At 37.7% G+C, this 23,170-nt stretch overlaps 2 protein-coding genes across 4 annotated transcripts in view; both read right to left on the bottom strand.

The window, feature by feature from the left end:
- The window catches only part of gyg2 (glycogenin 2), a 7,324-nt gene extending 3,032 nt beyond the window's left edge, over window positions 1-4,292 (bottom strand). For both annotated transcript variants that reach the window (XM_061066937.1, XM_061066938.1), the window contains exons 1-6: window positions 4,088-4,292; window positions 2,964-3,099; window positions 2,488-2,662; window positions 1,372-1,534; window positions 623-749; window positions 1-153 (exon numbers count right to left, since the gene is read on the bottom strand). The exon at window positions 1-153 is cut by the window's left edge and continues 37 nt beyond it. In XM_061066937.1, the coding sequence (XP_060922920.1) occupies window positions 1-153; window positions 623-749; window positions 1,372-1,534; window positions 2,488-2,662; window positions 2,964-3,099; window positions 4,088-4,100 (767 nt within the window). In that variant the 5' untranslated portion in view covers window positions 4,101-4,292. The remainder of the gene's footprint in view (window positions 154-622; window positions 750-1,371; window positions 1,535-2,487; window positions 2,663-2,963; window positions 3,100-4,087) is intronic.
- Window positions 4,293-6,700: 2,408 nt separating this feature from the next.
- On the bottom strand, window positions 6,701-21,348 carry cd99 (CD99 molecule). 2 transcript variants are annotated; one of them, XM_061066852.1, is made up of 13 exons: window positions 21,121-21,348; window positions 18,492-18,524; window positions 15,952-16,011; window positions 15,289-15,327; window positions 14,821-14,874; window positions 14,635-14,667; window positions 14,189-14,242; window positions 13,872-13,955; window positions 12,506-12,538; window positions 12,231-12,251; window positions 9,708-9,824; window positions 9,521-9,574; window positions 6,701-8,566 (listed from the first exon to the last, which is right to left on the bottom strand). In XM_061066852.1, exons 1-13 carry the CDS (start codon window positions 21,182-21,184, stop codon window positions 8,538-8,540), a joined length of 675 nt encoding a protein of 224 aa, XP_060922835.1. In that variant the 5' UTR covers window positions 21,185-21,348; the 3' UTR covers window positions 6,701-8,537. The 2 variants fall into 2 exon arrangements, with proteins under 2 accessions (XP_060922835.1, XP_060922836.1); XM_061066853.1 differs by lacking the exons at window positions 6,701-8,566; window positions 9,521-9,574; window positions 9,708-9,824 and adding an exon at window positions 10,473-11,859.
- Window positions 21,349-23,170: the final 1,822 nt, after the last annotated feature.

Genomic DNA, 23,170 nt, shown 5'->3' with positions numbered 1-23,170 from the left:
CCTGGTGGAGTTGGTTTTGTTTGACTCTGGTATTCCTTCCACCACAGTGACATAAACCGTCCCATGGTGTTTGAGTTGTTGACATCCCTCGGACGGGAGCTCCAGGGTTTAGTTCCTCCAAGGAAATGAACAATCTTTGCATTGTGGCCAAACCTGCAGGAAGAAATTCCAGCATTTTCCAATTTTGCGAATAAGAACTGTTCAATTACACTAATCATTGATTAATAACAAAGCTATCACAATTTTGCGAGTGAGCAATTTCATTTGTAAACACTACACTAACTCTACCATGGGATATGTGCATATAAAGAGGTAAATCAGTAGTTACCACAGATCGTTTACCACAAATGTAAATACTCTTATAGAATATATTCTACAACATAAAAAAAACTCATGGAAAGTTTGACATTAATCTACTTTTGAATTTTGACTCGAGTTCAAATTACATTTATCATCATACATGTTCTGAAGATATGCATTGGACAAATTAAAATGACTGTCATGACCAAAATTACAAAATTGTAATAATAACCAAAATGAAATCCTTTATTTCACTGATGAGAAAACACGGATAAAGGATTCTTCTGAGCACAATGAAACCCACTGCCAAGAGCACACTCACTGTTGGAAAGCAGGGAGGTAACTGTAGATGGAGCTGGCACTGAGGTTGTAGACAAACGGCAGGTGCTTAGTGATGTCTGCCAGCGGCCAGCTACTGAAAAAAGAGTTCAACAGACCCTGGTCCCCTCCTTACAGCGGAGGGGGTGGGTGGGGGGGTTTGAATAAAACATATGTAAGTAACACCTTGAAATAAGAGGAACTGTTGTCTGTGATTCTGTTTTTGGCGACAGATTCTAGATTTCAGGACAGATTACTTGTCACTGAGTTTGAAAAAAATAGATTATTATTTATTAATAATTATCCTGAAATGTGATTTACTTCATACATCATGATATACTTGTGAAAAAAGCAAATATAACTCTACAGCAGAATTATGATGTTTTACTTTATTTTGCTTACAATGTTATTTTTATGGTGAGAAGAGGAAATAGGAGAAAATAATTACATATCTAAAGAACAAACAAATTATATTTGATGAGCTTCTCTGTTGATATATTTATTTTAGGTATAAATATACAGAGATAAATAGTTTTGTTCAATCACGGTAATTCTGAGTAAATAAAACTGAATCAAGCCCAATTTTTCATTCGTGAGGAAAGAGACAAACATGAACAGAGAATAATAATGTGCTATGACAAAATACTTCTATTGCCCCTCTTCATTTCATAAAGATATTCAGTTGCCAGAATTTAGAGGACACGCAGCTCTCTGCTTATACGTCTAAACCCCAAAAATGAAATCCAGTGTTACCATCGTAGCTCCCGTGCTGCAGGGCATGATCCAGGAGCCTGGCGTGGGTGTGGAGAGACGGTCTGAAGACAAACACGCCCGAGTTGAAACAGTCGGGCCAGCCAGGATCAGGAGCCGCAGACAGCTCCTCTCTCTCAAACAGCTCGTCCACGTTACTCAAAACCTGAGGACACAGATGATGTGAGGTGAAACAGTTTCATTTGAATGCGGAGCTGGTGCACGCCTGGCTTGATTAATGATGTCAGGTTAAGTTAATGCACTGTGAAGGCTGTTTTATAATAATAAGTATACGGTTATAGCCAAAACATGTTATTTTAGGAGATAACAATGACCTCGACCCCTGAACTTTGACTTCCAAATTCTAAACAGTTCATGTCAGACTTATAAAAACAAACTCATTCAGATTATCCCAATTTGTTCAAAGAAGAACAAGGAAATGATCAATTCAATGTCCAGGAAAAATTGTGACATTTGCTCACTTTCGACTTAGTTCAACATTCTTGTTCATGTATGTTGTGCGTCAGTACAGGTATGACCTGAACACACTATCTCCATTTGTGTTGACTGAGTTCAGCCTTCAAACATGCCTGTTCCCCCTGACATGAGTACATGTTTGCACTTACCAAACAGAGATAGAAGCTACAGTAGCAACATCCTCCAAGACATTGTCCCCGAAAATCAGTGTTTTCATTGATTCCAACAACAACAAATGAGGCTTTATTGACTCACAAAGAAACGTTGGCCAAAAATGACCTTTAAAGGCAGACTCTGATCAGCCAGTTTGATCAGGTCTGTACATCCTGTGCATGTACAACACATGCTGTGATATCTGTTGGGGCATATTTAGGAGCTGTTGATTTAGAATGAGCTCTTTGTTTTAAATTCTAGGACTTATTCCAGGAATTAATGATGGAGACTCAAAATGTCTGAAACTATCCTCATCGCTCTAAATCGCTTATAGTACTACAAACATTTCTACTGTTTCTATTTTTGAATGATTTACAAGATGTCACTAGTAGCTTATTCAACAAGAAATAATCTCTGAAATAATATGAAATAATCATAAACATTTTCAACATGGGGCTTAAACCTGTGACTAAGGGTTCACTGACTCACCATCGTATCAGCATCCAGAAAGACACACTTGCTGTACTGTGTCAAAGTCCAGCAATGGATCTTAGTAAAGGTGATACCGAGCTCAGGACGTCCCAGCATTGAAAGGTGGAGGCGGTCCTCACTGTCCATCACATCCACCAGGAGGACCTCATCAAACACACTCTCAAGGCCAAGTCTGTTGGATAGCATTTCAGACAGGTGGTAAATCACTGTTATGAGTATTAAAATTTGTTTAACAGCAGCAAGGAACTGCAGTTTAATAGTTGAATAGTTAAAAATAATGTAATGACATAAAGCATATAGAAATTATAACTTAACTCTTACACACAGGAAAATAAAACATATTGAGATAATAAGATACTATTACTCATAAAAAGCGTTTGCCACATGTGAAAAGCTGCATGCACACACACAGCATGATCAAGAAGCTTCTTAAAGGCCAGTGTCTGTCCATATCAGGTGATCCAGGGACCCACCTTGACTTTTCTGAGATGTTTGGTGTGACCATGGCAATGATCTTGCGAGTTGTCCCATGCCGCCTCAAACTGCTTGCCACCACTGTGGCTCCCTTGCAGTAGGAGTTGGTGGTGGCCAGGGTGATGAAGGCCTCATCTGCGAGAGAATGATCACATGGCAGGTTTAGAGTGAGCCTGATATGTCCGTCTATTGTGATTGAGTTGATGACTTTAAGTTATTTGGTGTCCTTAATCTTTGAACTGATCTTTGACTTAAGCATAGAACTTGAACATAAACTTGCATAAACATCCATGTGGGCTACAGTGATGTCAGAAGGGGAGGACACGTCGATAGTGTTCAAACGAACAAACACACAAAATATGACATGTAATCATAACATATTTCTTCTGTGAATTAAAACCTATTTGTTTTTGTTTGTGCAGTTATGTTTCTTTGTGAAACATGATTTATATGCCAATCACAATAAATTTATTGCAATTGGTTGGGGCTGATTTGAAATTGAAGGTTAATTAGGCAAATTTGCTGCTTATTCTTCATGTTAATGAAATGAGATTAATCTGCACTGATTTAGGCTAAAAAGCCCAGTAATCATTTAATAATTTAAAAAAACGATCAGAGTATATTTTAAATTGTCTGTCAGGCACTGCCTATAATGAGGCAAATATTAAGGAATTACTAAATGAGCTTCTTCACAATAAAAGTGTAAAAATTATCATTGGTCAAACAGTCAAGTTAAATCAACAAACATGGCAAATGGAAAAAAAACAATAGGTGTATGGATAAAAAAGCATGAAAAGGAGTGGAAGAGAAATATGCAATAAAAGACATTAGATAAAGAAGAAAAATGTTTTTTAAAATGAAGCTTGTGTTTGTTAGGGATCTAGAATTAATTTTGGAAAATTTGACAGGGGGGGTGAAGCGGTTCGGCTGGTAAAGTCCACGGAATTTTAAAGGGCAGAGAGTTTTAGTATTAACTTCATGGCACAGAGAACTAGCTTTACTATAGAAAATAGTATTGTATTATAGTATTATTTGTCACATGGCATAGTGAGTGCTCTTTATATTTAAAAACTCCGAGAGAGAAACCAGAGAGAATGGCAAACAAATAAAAAACATCACTTACCTGACATTTTCATGTCCACTAAATAGACCAGGAAGTAGCTCAACTTTTATGCAAACGCCTTTTCAGACAGTCTTCTAGAAGTAGTCACTCACACCTGCCCAGATGACAGTTGCATCTTTACACCAGCTTTTCCAGGATCCTCTCCTGAGCACCAACGTCACACTGCACGCAAAGCCACATCTCAGTCTGTTTTTAACAGCTGAGGGAAGAGAGTGCGTCGTGGTGTCTGTTTGTTCAGCTGGTCAGTCAACCAGTAGAAAGTGAGCTCTGTCCGAAGTTGTGCAACAATGTCCCTTTTGTACACTGTCCATTCACTTTCACTTTCTGCACACGAGCGGTGCAGCAAAACAACAAATCTTATTGCAAATGCAGACAATAATTTACTTTCACAAAGCCACTCCGACTCACTTTTGATGGGGGTTTCAAATGTAAAGCATGAATTTCATCACTGAATGACCGTTGCCAGTTGTCATGGAGATGGACCTGTTGATATGCATGCTCACGCTTTCGTTGAATTTGTAGGAGTTTTGGCTAAAGGTCATGTATGAAGGTGAGATAGGTAAATGCTCCAGAAAAACAAAAGTCAGTAAATGTGGGTTTACATTTTATTCAACTTTCTATCAAGACTGAACCTCCTTTCTTGTCTTTAAGGAACACCCTATGAACAGGTTATAAAACAGACAGAAGTGACTTAATATTTAAAATAAATTACAAAAGACAGTGCAAATAGGACTACATGTACTGTAGCACAAACCATAGAAATCATGCAACTATATATTTGTTAATTTTTGATGACAAAAGGGAACACATTTCTCCTCCTCTGCAATTGATGACTGGAGCTATATTGAACTCTAATGCCATCAGATAACTTTCATGGTTTTGTCATCTGACTGTTTATTCAGGTTAATTATTACCTCCTCGTGTTTCATGTTTATCCCTGTGTTTATGTTTGTTTAGGAATTGTGTCTGGGTTTACCCACTCCCTGTGTTCTGTTTCCTGTTTTATTTTGTAGTTTCTGCTCCCGGTGTGTTTTCTTTCTTCACTTCCTGTCTTTGAGATTGTCTTCACCAGTCCTCATGAGTTCCACCCGTGTCCAATTGCCGCTGCCTTCCCTGTGTGTGTATATGTCTCTGGGCTTCTTGTTGTCATAGTTCCTTGTGTTTTCCCCTGTGTGCGCTTTGATTTTTTTTCAGTTTTGACTTTTTTGAGATCTCTAACCCTAACCCTCTGTTTGACATTGTCCATTAAAAGGACACTTTTTGTTTTAAAACTCTGCCTCCTCATTGTGGGTCCCCCTGCTTAACATAACCCTGACAATAACAAAACAGAGAAGAGGAAAAGAATATGATGGCAACAAAACAGATTAAACTTTTGGAGCAACTTTAAATATGATCCCACCATGAAAGAAAGTTTTTCTTTTTTTTGTTGTTTTGAAGGAGAGATGCTCCGAAGCTATAAAATCACTGGGAAGGAACTGCAAAGCTTAAGAGATAGCTTAACCTTGTGCTTACATGTTTGCATAATGTTACTTTACACAACTAATAAAGAGAGTGTTCCAACATTGTTTGCAGATGGTGATTTAGGCTCAGTGTAAGTCAGAATTACAGTCAGTTACATTGGCAATTTGTTTTACACAAGATAAGTGTCTTTGTGTTTTTTGGAAAATTAGACATACTGTAATGTTACAGGACAAGGCTGGATTTCCATTCACATTACAGAAATGGGTGTGTTGTATAGACTGTATGTAAAAAGGGCTGTGGTAGCTTTGGTGACATCTACTGTTCATTATACAGCACAGCATAATGTACAGTATATAAGATTACTTTGGACATGAAAAGGTCTGTCGGTTACTGTAGCTGTAAAGTGATGTAAGCATTATTTTACATTATCCCAATGAGCTCTATTATATCGGCCATTTAGTTTGCTTATACATGCAATTATCCAAGAAGCCAAATTTTGTGGTGATTTTTTTTAATCAGTTTTGTTTTGCAGGTACAGCTCAGGAGATTCAGTGAATGTTCCTGTCATAGAACATTCACTCACGGCATGTAGTTTTTTTATTAAGTTTTTTTCTTTATTTACAGAAGGGCAAAAACAATATGATCAGTACACCTCGTGCCTCTTGCTGTGTTATATTGACTTGTAGTATATGAGGGGTCTTTGTGGGGTTGTAGTTTTGTTTGTTATATTCATATTTCATTGGGCACCCCCCACTGTTTCCCTTTGTTAGTTCACTAGTCTTTATGGGTGGCCTTCTGACTGTAGTTTTGGATATGTGAAGTGTTACTTTGTTTTTGTGTGACACCATGAGTCAGGGGAGTAGGACCAGGATTTAGGTAGAGGGCTCGTCTTTTGTATATTTTATGTTTTGTAACACCAACATACCGCATCAGCAAATTTAAAGTGTACATAGAGTCAGTTCAAAACAAGTTCTCTTAGTTATCATGTTTTTAAATGATTGTTTTTTACAAGACCTGTTTGCATGAAAACTCTGAAAAGCTAGTAAGCGGACCATGTGTTGATACTGATCCCAAACATTTTAAATAAATATCTGTGCTCAACTTGGTTTAGTAGCTATACAGCTGAATATAACAAAATAACAAACATTCATAAACTGTACACAACAGCACTTTATTGAAATCATGTACACACACGTTAAATCCACTCCAAAAGTAACATTTATCTCATCAGATGAGATAAAACTGAATCAAGTTTCTGCTTGTAAAAGTTGACAACAAAAGAAATACTCAAAATACACTTCAAAGTGAGCTCATGCTCATATTGATATTGAAATGCTCAAAGCACACTGCAGCACGCAGCCTAAAGCAAAAGTAAGCGGATATCTATACACATTATTCTCAAGTATTTACAGCTCAACAAGGATGCAATTCATTGTATTGTTTGGCATCACAACAATTCTCACTCAACTGCCATTCCCTGATGCAATAACGTTTATTAGTGTACATACGTGTGTCTGTCATTATTTGTGATTAAAGAAACTGATTACATTGCTAGAGAGCATATTGCAACTTAAGACACATACGAACCGTATGTACAATAGGCAAGACCTATTTGAAGCTAGTTTGTCTATTTGGTTATGGTTTTACCATAATTGCAGGATGTGCGTAATTGATGTTTTTTCTTCGTGGATTCACATGAATAACAAACTGCATCAAAATGTAATGAAGACATAAATGCAGATGATAATAGCTGTCTTTAAAATTAAACAGACTCAAGAGGGATGCTTGTAAGGCTGCTTTGCGTGCAAAAATAAATCCAAAACATCTGAGTCTTAAATTATAATAATAATACAAATATAACAATGTTCGTTGTCTCACTTTAATAAGAGTATTGGCTTGTTAAAGCAAAGAAAATACCCAAAATTGATACAATTTCTGTGCGTTTGTAACAACAGCAAAAATGTGGTCAGTGCAGCTGTGAAAGAATAAAACTAAATGGGATGATGGGGAAGCCGTGGTGCTCATACGAAGTTACCAAAAATGGTAAATTATAAAAAGGATGTCATGCATGATAACACATACTCTGACTAATGTTGTTTACATCTTCGATATAGCTTACTTGGGATGTGTATGCTGAATTTCGCGACATTTGTTTTCACTTAACGCTAAGCTGGGGAAACTATCTGAAATGTTTTAATCAAATGTAGTTTATATTTTCACCGCAATGAAGTGCCACTTGAATCATTCATGTAGATCAGTCAAGACAATGAATATCTAAAAAATAGAATATATTGCTAATAATAATCAGCTGATTAATTATCTTGTTACCCTGTCCACAGTTGATGAATCCTGATTTAAATTGCTGTCAATTAAAATAGACCCTTCCTGAGGATTGCATTTCACATTAAAGTTACCTCAACAGATCTTGTTATTGGTAGGCTTTTAGTTTGAAAGTTATGCAGAAAGAGTTGAGTTTCTTTGATAGGAGCTTAAGCTAAAACAAATAGCTAGATGAAAGAGTAAAAGTATATACATTCTGAGCCAAACAAATACAATTAAAGGTTTGTTCAATCCTTCTTTGACGCCAATTGAGTCTAATACTACAATGTATCCCAGAAGACCATAGGGAACAAGGTGCCCCGCCCATGTAGCAACTTTGTTAAAAGCTTACAGTGTTAAAATGATGAAAAGAAAGAAAGCTGGTACACATGGACACAGAGCTCCGTGCAAATATACATGCTGAAATCCTCACTTCGCTCTATAAAACAAGCAGGAGGTTTTGTTCAAAGTTAATGGAGCAATAAATGGTACATAACTATTTTGAGTTTGACATTTGTCAGTTAGGCTTCAGTTTTTTTATAGTTTTAACTAATCCGGCTGCAGAATGATGCAGAGAAGGTCTCACGTTGTGGATCAAGAGGCTGAGAGTTGAATACACTTCTGTGTTGTTGTAAAGACCCCCTTTGTCTGGTGCTTGGAAAGAGGCCGTCTAGTTTGTGCTGAGCAGGTTGCTGAGTACTGGAAGTTAAAAGAACAGAACGAGTGCAAGAGTCAATACAAAATATAGAGTCACTACCTGCACTGTCTTTTATTTACCACTAGGTGTCAGCCTACAGACTAGTTTTAAGGCAGCTGTATCTGTGGACTATAAATATCTAGATAGCGCTTACAATTATGCATTGTAAAGCTGTTAATAAAGCACAACATATAACAGCAATAACAGTATAATACTACTGAAACAGTAATTCAATAATGATAGAAAAATTCAACACTATAAAATACAATATACCAGGCTCTTCCCCTGTGGAACCAGCTTCACTCGGGGTTCGGGAGGCAGACACCATCTCTACATTTAAGGTTAGACTTAAAATGTTCCTCTTATTATTACATTAACTGGTGCTGCTATCTATGATTGTCACTTGTACCATTTCCATTATAATAACCAGCCTGACTAAGGTTAAATAGTGCTTGCTCATTGTGGGAGCTGTACACACGTACAGTGCCTTGAGATAATGTCTATTATGATTTGGCGCTATACAAATAAAATTGATTTGAATGATATACATTATGCTGACCGGCCAACCTGCATAACACTAAGTACATTTAACTGCTTATAATTCTGTACCTTTACTGACAGTAAGTAATGTTTTACAGGCTTAAATATGCTTCTTATGATTACATAGTGTTAATAATGTATCAAGTTGGGATCAGCTGTACTAACTATCCTCCTTTCATGTTCATGTATTAAAATGCTGAGAAGCTACAAGGGCCTTTGCCCTTCGAACAAGATGGAAAGAGGATATATCTTTCTTTGTATCTACTGTATTTTTTGAGGAATATGCAGTTCATCCTTTAACACGCTGTACTGTAAAGTCACGGTGGTGAGAGATCCACCTAATCGTGACCCTTTAGTACAATGTAAACAGCAAAACTTAGTTGCAGTAAGTGTCCAAGAAAAACAAAGAAACTTACCTTGAGGTTCAGAATGAGTGCCAGGCCCGGCTTTACCACTTTCAGGATCCACACCTGAGGGAAGGTTTTATCAATATGATATCTCCGTCATCTGCTGTGATAACTGTTTTATACTTGTCTATATATATTTATACAATTTATGCCATTGTAAAAATATCAGGTTTTGGACAAAGAAAAACATACTGACCTCCCTGCAGCTTGAAGCAGAGCTTTTTCTTCTGGTAAGCAAAGTAACTGCCTGCTACCCCGGCCAGAGCGACTCCTATGGTACTGACAATTCCTGCAATCGTTCCAGATCCAGCTTCTGCAGGACAAAGCAGAGACAGGCACACACAGATGTCTTTATGACTTTGATAGACATTACGTAGACTTGAACTGATTTCCTGGAGATTTCCACTAACCTTAACCATATGTCAAGATTGAAAGTATTTGATGAAATGTAGAACAAAGTTTTCCAAACACGTGAGCTGCTATAACCTCCCTTTTCCACAAGGTGGCAGTCCATAACTTTAAATAACAGTCTGCTTTGAGTAGGAAAAGGTTCATGAAACGCACTGCAAAGAAAAACTTTTAAAAGTTCTAATAAAGTTAAAAAAAAAAGGAAAAGTGGATTAAGAGTTAAAAAACCAACACACCCAACACCAGGGTAGGGTGGAGCACAAAGGCAGCGCGCACACACGCACAAACCAATAAGCCTAGCTGCTCTGAGGAATTGGCACAACCGCAGTGAGTCATGAGCTAGATTTGTGTGTCACGATGTGCGAAAATAGGGCGTTGCCTAGACACAAAAGGAAAAATACAAAAGAAAACAGGATGCCATCCCAGGGCATGACACACTACTGAGAAATGCTTTGCAAGAGGTGCATGTTCTATCCCACACATGCAGGACACCTGAGGGAATCAATAATGGTCGATGTTCTTTTCACTTTGCTTCTCAAGCCTTGATGGATCAACAAATCAAACTGATTACTGATAATGCATCGTTTATTCATTATCACAGCAGTCATCACTCTCTTACACTCTCGTGATTGCATCAATGTTACAAATCCTATCAAGACTCAAGGTAAACTTAAAAAATGCATCTGCAAAAAAAACACCAAAAATAAATATGCTCCCAGTTACCAAAGTACACAAAGAGCTATTCATAAGCTACAAAGTGCTAAAAGAGAAAAAAAAAAAAAAACATCATGGGCTAAATTATCTCAAATTTAACATTTTTCAAAAATGAGTTTTCTTAAAAATAAGAAACAGGGTTACAACAATCCCATGAGTGCTGGGAATGCTAGGAATGCAGGCCACACATGCCACACATGCCCAGAAAAGGAGGACAGAACATTCACAAAGCCACAACAAATTGATAAAAGCTATTTGCTTTTGAGTGAATTTTGAGATCTCAAAACGTACCAAAACAGAACTGTGCTGTCTTCATTCTCTCACATAAGGACTTGTTCAGTGTTAATAAAATACCAGGAAAAATGGCCTCCCACCATAGTCTTATTTTGTGAAAAGTAGCTCATTCAAATGGATGTGATGTTTTATGTAACAGGAGTTCAGACTCCACCTTCAGATAAATGGTGTGTAACAGCAAAACATGAATGAGTCATGGCACCGACTAGAGCAGGGTGTAGATATGAAAAAGAAAAGCAGGAAAGCACACACACCCAAACTCAATGCTATATAATACTTGCAAGGCTGCATAGTTTAAACCTGATGGTGGCTCAGCAGCTAGCTTGTCTCTGTAAACAACTGAGCCCAGTTGGAAAGACAGAAAGAGCTCTGGAAGACAGTCTCATAATAGAAATAAAAAACATGCCACAACCTCTTTTACTTTAAAAGGGGTGGACAAATTAATAGAAAAACCTCATTATACAACCAACCTGATGTTAATAAGTCCTACACACTGAAACTTTAATTCATAATAAGTTTATCCTAGGTCGTCCAGAGCTCCAGTTGAAATAATTTAAACTTAAGCACAAAAGGGAGCAAACCACAACCCCGGAATTCCATATGTTGGGAACAAAAAATGAGAACTTTCATCACCTTGATGATTTCCCTTCGATTCCTGGCTTTTCAAAACACCCTTATATATTTTTACATCCAGTCCAACAGACATTTGTAATGTAAACCACCAGTAAACCGCTAATCAACAGCAACATCAGACCTGAAAGCCAGTCAGAACATAAATGGACCAATGGCTCAAGGCATAGCTTGCAGCAGATTCATGGCCCTCTCTAACAGGGGCGTTACGACTTGTTTTAAGTTGGAGATCCACATATAGAATTCCTCTGGCATGTTAGCATTTAGCATCTTCAGGATTTGGCCCCACGGAAGGTCTGGATCTGCAACGACACACAATTGTATCGTTTTAGCCAGAGAAACCAGACCAGGGGTATCAATATGAGGAATATGCCGCTATGCAACTCAAGCCAAGGGCCAATTTAGAATCAAAGTTGCCATGTTTGTCAGGTGAAAAGACAATAAATCTAAACTGAGTCTGACAAATATTTAAAAGACCAGTGCTTTGAAAACCAAAAACCACAATGCATGAGCATGGAAACAGAAGCTTCCTCTATGACAGGAAACAGGAAAAACCCAACAGCAGCACGAGAGCAGATCTCATATAGGTATAATGATGCCCACGATGAAAGAGCACTAAGACAGGAAGTACACCCAGAAGAGCACCAGACAAGATCAGCAATGGGGGATTTACCTTGAGGTTGTTCAGCACCGCCTGTGAAGAATACAGAAAGCAAATCAATCAAAAAGGTTGATGACGATAAGTGAGAAGAGATGAGTAACATAACACTTTTACTGGACAGACACATTTTTTTCTTTTCTGGATGTCTGGAGACCTCAGCTACTTGATGACATTTTAGTTGAGGAATTTATAATGAATCTAAACACTGCTCAAGATAGTCAGTGGGTTTTAAACAGATGACTTAGAGAACCAAGGCAGGCCCAGTAAATATAGGAAGAATCCCTTACCGTTAGAATCATAGCCCGGGTTCTGTGGACGGCCTGCGTTCAAAAGAATAAGGAGAAAAGTCAAGGTAGATCGATATTCCTGTCTCATCAATCTCCGCTTTTACAAGTTTATTTTCACTATGAGGAAAATTCTGACTGAGAATTTGTGAGTGCAGTAAGTTGCAGTTAATAACGGGTTACTGTAGCTGCCGCCTAAGATGTGATAACCAGTCATGTGGTTCTAATCAGGCTCTGGCTATTTATTTTTATTTTTTTTCTTTGGCAGAAAGACCAGCTCCTTCCATGCTCTGACTAACCCCCAGTGCAGAGACACAAAGACATCATTAAAAGAGGGAATTACAATTCTTTATATTTGCGTCTTTTCCTTCCATTGTCCCTTTTAATTTGTACATTTCCACCACAATAAGTGTAAATTGTAGAAAAGCTTCTTCGGGACAAGTGACAGGACTTTTGATTTGTTTTACATAAATGAAATATGGCTGTTCACTTCATGTGACTCTGCATGTGACATAGATCTGATGTTCCTCTGAACAGTCACAAACTGTCTGTTGGGGAATTGGAAAGTTTACAAGTCACATACTCTACCCTTAAAACCACACCATACTGGATGCCTCAGCCCTGCATGACTCCTGCTGTTTATCACACACACATCTGTCTATCATTTATTACAAACTACTTCCATTTCCCTTTGGCAACGTGAATATGTGATCAAAAAATGTGTATGTAACCACATGACTCCCTTACATTTTTGATAATCACCGAAATGATAATTTGTCAGTTGCTAGGACAATAAATAAATGTTACTATGAACGTTGCCTTGAATTACTCAACTTAACTGAGTCAGAGGTAGTGAAGGATATCTCAACAAACAACAATGGAGAGCACAATGGTTGTTCTCTGCAACAACCAAAATATGTACTGAAAAGTATGAATAAAACCATGCAATATGTTATTGTATACTGGACAGAAACCTGGTGTAAGTGCACATTTATTGTTGTGGCAAAAGAGAGCAATATGTTTCCTAGTTGAATAAAATATAAATATATATCAATAGTTTTCATGTAAAACATTGCTAGACCTACATTTAGGAGATCAAATAAAATCACCAATCTTTTGAAAAACACAATTGCATCCTTCAATTCAGATAAAAGGATTCACATCTACCCTTTATTACAGCGTCTAATTGAACTCATAGGACTGTGATTGAATGTGAAGTGAGGTGAGGTACAAACTTTTTAAAGTGCAGGACATATATTGGGAAGTATTATGGAATGTGGCATACAACCTTATGTACATCAATTTAGTGACTGGCAACACAGACTGAAGCCCAAATCAAAATGAGAAATGTTTTTAGTGTGAATATTACCTCCATCTGAGCTGCCTCCATCGGGCTTGTACTCCCCTCCACCACCGATATCCGACAAGTCAGAGTCACTGAATGATCCACCACCTGCAAATGGATGTACAATATTTAAATATCAATTTATTATTTTGTTCAATACAATCATTCTAGTCATGACACTAAGGATAAACTTGCTGTTATTTTGTAATTGATCTGCAAAGCAACAGTGTGTTAATGTTTCGACACTTTAGGATTTTTTTCACAACCTACTCAGTCTGTGGATGTCAGCTCTGTCAGTTTTCAGGAGAATGGAGAATGTGGAAGTGTTTTTGTAGGCTTACCCCCTGTATTCGTTGGTGGCTTGACAGCAGGTTTGTCAGGTTTGGGGTCGGTGTCTGGGAGAACAAGTATAAAAGGGTAAGAAACCAAAAGAAAAGCTGGATAAGCAAGAATGATGCTTTCTAAACATTATCTGTAACACCATGAACTAATACAGAATCAAATGCCCTGCCCTTGGAATTTACACTTAAGTTACTGCTGTAGGTTATAAACTTGTTAGTCAGATATGGAAAAAGTTCATTATGATTCTGCATTTTCCAATATTATGATAATATGTTGGGAAAACTAAATATTGACAAGCCTATCATGACTTTAACTACAGCTGCTGTAACTGGACAATTGCTAATTGTAGAGAGGGTTTTGCCAAAAGTCAACTGACATAGTAAATATACCTCAACCTTTTAAATAATAAAGAGATCCACATTTGTTTGAACCATTTCAGTTTTACCTGGACCCAATGCATCACCCAGATCAAATCCATCTGTAATACACAAGCACACAAACATTAAACACTGACCAATTAAGTGTCCTTCCTGATAGATTATGAGGCTAATCAGTTGATTCACATCTCAAATAACCACATGAAACCTCCGCTAAAGCAAAACCATCATGTGGCGGAAAATATTAAACCAACCTCCACCAGTATCACCAGAACTTGGTTTCTTGGGCTTCACAGTTGTTGTCTCGTCTGGAGAAAAATAATCCACGCAGACAAGGACACAAAGAATACATTCATATTATATATCCAAATACATGAAAATCATACATATAAAAGCTATTTCCTGACTTTCCCTATTATTAATAACAATTAGATGTCACTGCATTTTAAACACTTTACTTTTCACTCAAGCAATCAATCAAATTGTATTTGTATAGCCCATATTCACAAATCACAATTTGTCTCATAAGACTTAGCAAGGTGGGACATGCTCTTTGCATTACTCTACAATGTTACTATGCTGTTTGTGCTAATGTTATTGTTTGGCTTTACATTCATTGATAAGTGTTTGTCTTTATCTTTGCATGTGTCCTGCACAGGTGGGAAACACATGAAAAAAAATGAGCAAACAAAAATAACACCAGCTTGCACGCTGGATTTTACCTGGTCCAAATGCATCAGCCAGATCCAATCCGAAGCCACCTGTAATACACAAGCACACAAACATTAAACACTGACCAACACTGTATGAAGGTCCAGCCCACCTGGGAGGAAAGGGAAGTGGGAGTGATTTAAACTGGGCCTAACAAACCATATTATACAAACAGAGCGTCACTCAAATAAATGAATTATTTTACAAACTTCACCCTTTATAAGCTATATCATAGCCAGAAAGTTATTTGGTATAGAAATCTGTCTCGCTCTGTCTCTCACACACAAACACACACAGAGTCTGGTTCTAGAGAAGATTTGTGTAGTGGCTTTGTCTATGGTTTCAGAATCATCCCACCAGTATTGCAGATGGTAGCAATTAGCTCAAAGCGCCACTAGTGCTTGAGAGCTGCCTCACAGAGCTGGCGCCACCACTCGTAGTCTTATTGAAACAATTCTAGTCAATGTCGGTTGGTGGAAATCGTTATTAAATTGTCGACGGACAAAATGGAACATGGCAAATGACCTGTGGTCGTTTTTGAGGCATTATGGAAATTGTCCCATGACCTTTCAGACAAGGGTTAGTAAACCTCAAAGATACATCATCTGGAAATCATTAGTATGTACAGAAAAATAAAAAAATCTGGATGTCATGAGAGGTGAGAAGGGGCTAACCATCAGATTTAGGCTTCTCCGGGGCCTTTGGTTGCTCCTTAGGTTTTACAGTTGGTGGATCTAAAGGAATAAAAAGAAATAACCAGTGTTACTATTTGTCCCTATACAATTTACATTTACACAAATATGATTTTACTTCTCAAAAAACGTGACACAATGCAAATGTCTTATTGTTTATATACAAAAGTATATATATTTATTTACATGAACACAAAACACTACAACTATGACAGTGAAATGGAGAAGTAGTAAGTGTGTAATTTTGTAAAGAGAGAAGAATCGGAAAGAAAAACAGATCTGAAGAGAAACCATCAGGTTCACCACAAAGAAACTTGGTGTGTGAAGAATCTCAGTCATCCAGGTGTATGGTATCTTATCTAAGTTTTATAAATATACCAGTGGCGGCTGGTTAATATGGGGCGCTTGGGTGCCGCCCCCTTCAACATCCTGAGACAAAAAAGCCTGTTTAAAAATGTTAAACATGTGGATGTGAATTTGGGTCCTTAAAAAATGTTGGCTACCACGGTTGTTGCAGACTTTCAACGGGACACAGCTCTCTTGTTATGGGAATCATAATGTTGCTTTACGTTTAAGGCCAAACTAGACTATTACTCAAGGCAGTGGTGTACCATCTATTAATATCACAACAACAGAACAATTCTACGTTGTTTGCAGATGGAGTTTTACACCCTGTTCAAGCCTGGCAGGACAATGCAACCAGAATGAGTCTTCTGTGACTACTTTGGATAAGATCTCACTTCCCCTCTAAGAAGTGGTTACACATATGTCACTTCTGTTTGCAAAGCCCAAATGAATTATAGTGCCAATCTATTTGTTGTATGCTCCCTTCAATGTAGGGGTTCGGGGGTAAATGATGATGGTCTTCATAGCCCCACCCCTATCTTTCTCCCTCTGTCTGTTTGCCTGTGTGCTTGGCACGATACGCTCGCTGCGAGAGGAAAAAATAGACTCGCGCAGAAACCACAAGTGCAGAGCACGAGACGCCGAAACCACAGGTGCACGTGTGTTCTGATCAAAAATGTTGCATTTATTGCGGCTATGAATAGGCTCTTTTACGCTTCTTTTTTTTGAAGGTGTGGGATGTAGAAGGGGGTGCTTGGCCTAAAAAGTTTGGGAACCGCTGGACTAGTGGCATGCAGCATATGTCTCGGTGCATTTATGCAGGAGGTGCCCCTTTCATGTAATATTGGTATTGGTAATATACAAGGATTTATAAGACAAGGAAATCTAGTATTCATTTTAATACCTATTTATATGGAGAGAGTTCATATCAGCATATATGTGTGGAGGCATACAGTTGTTTTAACTTTATAAATGTTTATATTGATAAATAATCAATATCCATGAACTTTTTATGAAAGACATAAGTAATAGGGTTAATCCTTAATAAATGCTTTAGCTAAAACAAGATACTTTTAGCACTGTTACTTCCACAATTAGGTTTATGTCATTGTAGATATAAAATCACTGCTCTAATTTCCCTGACAGGACGGCGATGCTTATAGGATGCGGGGAGTCGGCGAAGTTTATTTAGGGACACCGTGGTAGCTCTCTTCCTCTTTCTCTCTCTCCACTGCCGGTCGTGTAAGGAAGTGTAGCGGGGGGGCGCAGCAGGTGTGGACGCCAATTTTTTGTTGCGGTGCGTTTTATTAACTGAAAGTCACTTTAAAGTAAATGGCAATCATGCAGAAAACATTCCGTAAATATTAAGCACATTTCTGTTCATAGAGTACAGCTGTGTGTCTGTGTGTGTGGCAAAAATTTACCCATTTGAAAAAGTATCAAACTTTATGTGGTGCTCAGAATTGTGGTGGCCACAAATGTATCAACATATGATTATGAAACTGTATCAGGTCAGAGGTTGTCACCTGAGTTGGATGGATGTTAATACCAGGTCTGAGCGGGTTTGAGTCCTTACAGACCTACTGTGACCCGTATTATATAATACATAATTACAATAATTATAATGATAATAATTATGATGGTAATAATAATTACACGTTTGTGTGTGTCTGTGTATCAGGGCGAATGAGAAGTATCGAGAGTCGGGAAGGACTGAATGAATGAAAGAATGCGTGCAGCTATGAATAAAGATTTTAACAATTTAAGACTTAGTAATAAACATCTAATCAGGGTCTTGTTTGTGCAATAAACATGTTAAAGCACACCCAGCTTGACAAACTTCAAATCAGGTCGATTTTGAATGAGCCTGTGACAGTAAATGTCATTGTAATGGAAAATTCCACTGATCAATGTCTTACTACAGTGAAGAATGTCTTACTACTGTTCTGACGGTTTTCTGTGCACTTAGCTGACACAACATCAATGTCAACCACTTCCTGTTGGCCCTATTTCTTGTGCAACTGTGTGCTATATTTGAATTCTCTTTTTGTAACAGTGATGGCAGACAGCAGACGGTCCTGTCTGCTGTCTGTTTTAAAATAGTTTCGGTCATTGTTCTGTTTTACTATCTGTTATTATTATTACAACTACTACTACTTGTACTGAGAGTCACTCACCTAGACCATCAAGGGCATCCCCAAGGTCAAATCCTGCATGAAAAGACAAGGGAGCACATTACAATCAGCACTGACATAGAATGACTTATACAAAGTGAAATTAAAACTTTTCTTAGTTTTGAAACTCCTTACAACTGACCAGCTCTTGTATTTATCTGCTTTTCACCAAACCCGTGTGACTCTAGTCTACAGCAACCAGCCACACATTGTTTTCTTAGTTTCCCTACACAGTGGAGTGATGTGTTCCGTGTTTGGGTGATGCAAGGAGTCATACAGTATATTTGCAAGTTGCTATGGTAGCACTAGCTCACTAAGCAGCTTTGAAACCTGAATAACTAGTGAAACTAGTCACGTGGTTTTCCACAGTAAAGCACATGCCAGCACTTTTTACCCAGGAAGTTGTCAAATAGTTATAATTACTAATTCTGATGTATACGATATAGAGTACTGACATATAACACCTTAATTCTAAGACCGAGTGATGTATACATCCTTTTAGATTAATTAATTTCACAAATCAGATGCTAACACACCACAATAACATAAAAAAATGTAATTAAATCTAAAACCGATCCATTTAAATCAGTGACAGTCAGTGTTTATTCTACGTCACATTTGGATATAAGGAAAACACAATATGTATATATAATGTGGTCCTGAATAAACAAACCTTCTAGCAAATAAATTGATGTACAATGAAGACAGAACTGTAAACCTGCAGTAACTGATTTATTTGGCCAATTCAATAAAGTTGAGAAAAGCATTGACTCTAAGATGCTCTTTCAGCATACAGCTACAGCTGTTACTTATTAAGGTTCATAAAATAATATAAATCTATGATGAATGAACCATGGAGGAATGACCGTAAAAACATGCTACATTCCCTCTGTTTAAAAGAATATTATTTGAATATTTTCTATATGTCTGTGACCACTGTTGCACTTAACCACATACTAATGTGGAATGAGGTTAAAAGGCCTGGGCCACAATATTCAGCATGCCTACAGAATATTCAGACAAGTTGAGGTCATTTTTACCACCACTGTTCCAAAAATAAACCCCACAAATATATCTCATTGAAACAATGTAAGGATATTAAATATCTTTTTAAAAGCCTCAACATAATAAGCATGACTCTGACAAATGAAACTCATCAGAGAAGTTATGTGTTTCCTGTATGCATGTTATATATTTGCCAGATATCTTTGTGAGTTACAAACCTTGTGAAGTGAGTTTGGCACTTTCAAATGGCTGTTCGAGGATTAAGACTTGCTTTTAGGGTAAGGGTTAGACTTAGGTATTGGTTAGGGTAAGGTTTAGATTGGGTTTTTAGTTGTTAATTGTAAATGGTGCTTTTCTAGTCTTGATGGCCACTCAAAGCGCTTTAGAGTTCGGCTTAGGATCGATCTGCCAACCTTCTGGTTGGAGGACGACAGCCACAGCCGCCCACAACTTTGTGATGGTCAAAGTTAGGGAGGAAAGCATTATGTTAAGTTAAGGAAAGCATTATGCCAATAAGTGTCCTCACCAAGAAGTTTGTGTGTGTGTGTGGGGGGGGGGGGGTGTGGCTAAAGCTAAAGGAACAATCTGAAGCTTGTATTGATAAGAAAAGGATTCCCTGAAATATGATATATCATATAGTGACATCATGAAGACGTCACAGGGAAGTCTGAAATATTGTGTAATGCATGGCAGAAAAAAGCATTTTCAGTTATCTCTGCATCCTGTAGGGCTATAGGCGTGACCTAAAGTTCGTAAAAAATCATCAAGTCATCATATGGTATAAATTATGATTTGACGATCCTTTGAAAATTGCATTAGTCCCATTTAAAAAACAGCAATACCTGATTGTTGTATATACAGGGCATTCATTCCCTTTGGATATCCATTTAAGCCTTGGAAACCAAAATTCAATACGCTCTTACCTCAGATTAACCAGATGAATTATTCATTGATCAAAAAGGAGCCACACAATCATATCATATCATCATTTGGGTCAATAGTAATTTAGCTGCATGGCTTCAAATGATAACCGTGACCTAAATACTCAGGTCTCCATCAAATTACAGTATCTCATTTCATACATAGAGCTGCTCCTGTTAAAACCTATTTTGCCATCCCAAACTTTAATTAAGTATTAAACACTATTTAGGCATGGCATAAATTAAGTATATGTAATAAACGTGTAACATGGTATAAATTAAATATATGTAATAAACGTGTAACAGGGCATAGAATAAATGTATTAAGATCAATCCCATTACTGTCTCAACTTGTTATTATGGGATGTCGTATATATGGGGTAGCGTCATTATTTAAAGCGAACACAGGGTTTAAAACGGTGGATTTGACCACATGGTGACAAATAAACATGATGTACAATTACTAAAACAACCGTTACCGAAGAAAACAAAGGGTGGGCTCTACCCTGCAGTTTGTGTCAGGCTCATGTAACACGTCTGGAAGATAATGCCCCTCCTACTGATTCCAGCAAATCATGGCATGGAAATAGAAACGTTCAGTCTTAAAGTAACCGCAAGCCTGGCCTAAAATACACGTTGCAACTATGTGGTGTGTACACAATAAGAACATATATGCCTCTTAGTGATCCTTTTAGTGAGTGGCTTACCGTCTTGTGCTAAAGTCCCAGCAACGAGAAAAAGAAGTAAAACTACCCTCAGGCAAAACGCCATGTTTACTGGGAAGTTTCTTTCTCCACCGTTCCGTTAAAGCTTTTAGTTTTTAGTCTTATTAATGCTGCCGACTGTTCTGCTCCGTGTTCGAGAGTGTTTCTCCAGCTCGCACGGATCTGAGGACTCAGGTCTCCGGCTCTGACTGGTGTCCTGTTACCGACTATGAGTCAACTTTGCCATGGGGTGTGGCACGGCCTCGCATGGGCGTTAACTGTGCACACTCATGAAAAAAAAGAATTTTACAATAATCTCCGGGTGTATCATTTTTAGCAATAGATATACGAAGCCTCACACAAATCGAATCCACCACTCAGCCTAAGAGCATTAACGGAGCTCCTGAATATTTAATCACTTTAAATTTAATTGATCTTACTTGTCAGCAAAAGCAAAGAACCCAGACATCAACATTTTAAGCGTATATGCATATAAGTTCAACCCGTTATTCGTTTCGGGTTGCAACGTAGACAGTTTACACCGAAGCATTCCTTTTTTTATTATTATTTTTAGAATTGTATAACCAATTCTCGTGTTGTTTCAGAGACAGAACAGTGAGTTGCTGTACTCTGGGGTTGCCAGGTAGCGTAATGCTGCCCCCTACAGACAGGAGTTCACATTGTGCTCTTTATCTTTAAACACAGCCCAGTGGAGTGGAGACATTTTCAGGCTGTCAATACAATGATAAGAAAATTCCTCTTAAGTGAGACAGGGAACTGACGATTGTGGATAAACATTATCTTTCACTTCAGAATTTTAATACAATGTCTGGCTGCCTACAAATCTCCCCACTAACATACAGATCATAATGTTTGTGTATGTTTTAGTTATACTTGTTTTGGTTATTACTACAACTAAAGTGTTGTAGTAAACGCTAAAGGCCTAGCTTGATAGATGGAGAATGTGTGTGTGTGTGTGTGTGTGTAGGTTGGTCTGCATCTACACTATCGGATAATATGTTGGTATAAGGATCTTTGTTCAATTTGAAATGAGGCGATTATAATTGTGAGGTATTTATATATTGTGATAAACTCTCCCTCCATTGGATAGATATCTCTATTTTAACACCAAACGAGTGGACACCCAGAAAGTCTGGAGCAAAACAACCATTTCAATAATCTATAAAGATATCTGTTGACATTTATTATTTCTCACATTACTGTTAACTCTTTTGTTGCTGTTATGACCCTGTAGATTGATCTTATTGGTCAGTAGTTGGGCCATTGACACATCTTGATCTCCTAAAGGTAACCCTTCATGATTATCTGCATCGATTAACTATAAGTTTAATAAAGTATCCTTTAAACAGAATTTACCTCACCAGTCATTTCACCCATCAGTGTCTTGCTACCCATTACACATTAATTATGTTCGGATGTTCTGCTTAACACGTGTTTTTTAAAGATAGACATAACATGAATACATGTATAATTGTTTATTCATCAGGAGAATGATTCAGAAGTGCCGACACATTCAAGATGGTGTCAGCTGTTCATCCATCCTCTTCATGTCTTGAAAAAAAAAGAAAAACAAGTTAGTCAGTTAAAATTGGTAAATGGGTCGATGACTGCAATTGTGTCCTGAAAACATTTTTATTTTGCAAATCTGGGGAAATCTATTCAAAATATACCTTTATTTGAGGCAACATGAAGAGGACTTAGCCATCAGCTGTTGCAGCAGGCGGAGCTGCTGGTTTTGTTGCTCAATGACTTTGCCAAGTTTTTGAGCCACATTCCCCTGATAATCTGAGGAAGAGTTTATACAAATTGTATTATTCTGCTGGGGTGAAATCTTCTCAATACATACAGTGCATGTACAATACAAGTATACAGTTAAAGGCAGTTTAATTCAGACAAAGCTCTCTAGTGTTTTATCAAGAAGACCGGAGTAGCAGGTTTGTTGACTCACCTGTGGGATTTTCAGTAGGCTTTACAGCTGGGGGAACATAACCAGAACACAACACTCAAGATAAAACACTTTTACACAATATAT

The sequence above is a fragment of the Limanda limanda genome, chromosome 23 (assembly GCF_963576545.1).
Source record: "Limanda limanda chromosome 23, fLimLim1.1, whole genome shotgun sequence".
NCBI classification, from domain to species: domain Eukaryota; kingdom Metazoa; phylum Chordata; class Actinopteri; order Pleuronectiformes; family Pleuronectidae; genus Limanda; species Limanda limanda.
The sequence above is the reverse complement of the archived record's forward strand: the minus strand, read 5'-3'. Positions and strand labels throughout refer to the sequence as shown.

What these genes read in the sequence shown, in the direction of transcription:
- cd99 (XM_061066852.1), bottom strand. Translation starts at nt 21,184, where the DNA reads ATGGCGTTTTGCCTGAGGGTAGTTTTACTTCTTTTTCTCGTTGCTGGG. An exon ending in CGGTGCTGAACAACCTCAAG is followed by an intron (nt 9,825 to 12,230) that starts GTAAATCCCCCA and finishes TTTGTCCTGCAG; the next exon opens with AAGCTGGATCTGGAACGATT. An exon ending in CTGCTTCAAGCTGCAGGGAG is followed by an intron (nt 9,575 to 9,707) that starts GTCAGTATGTTT and finishes ACCTTCCCTCAG; the next exon opens with GTGTGGATCCTGAAAGTGGT.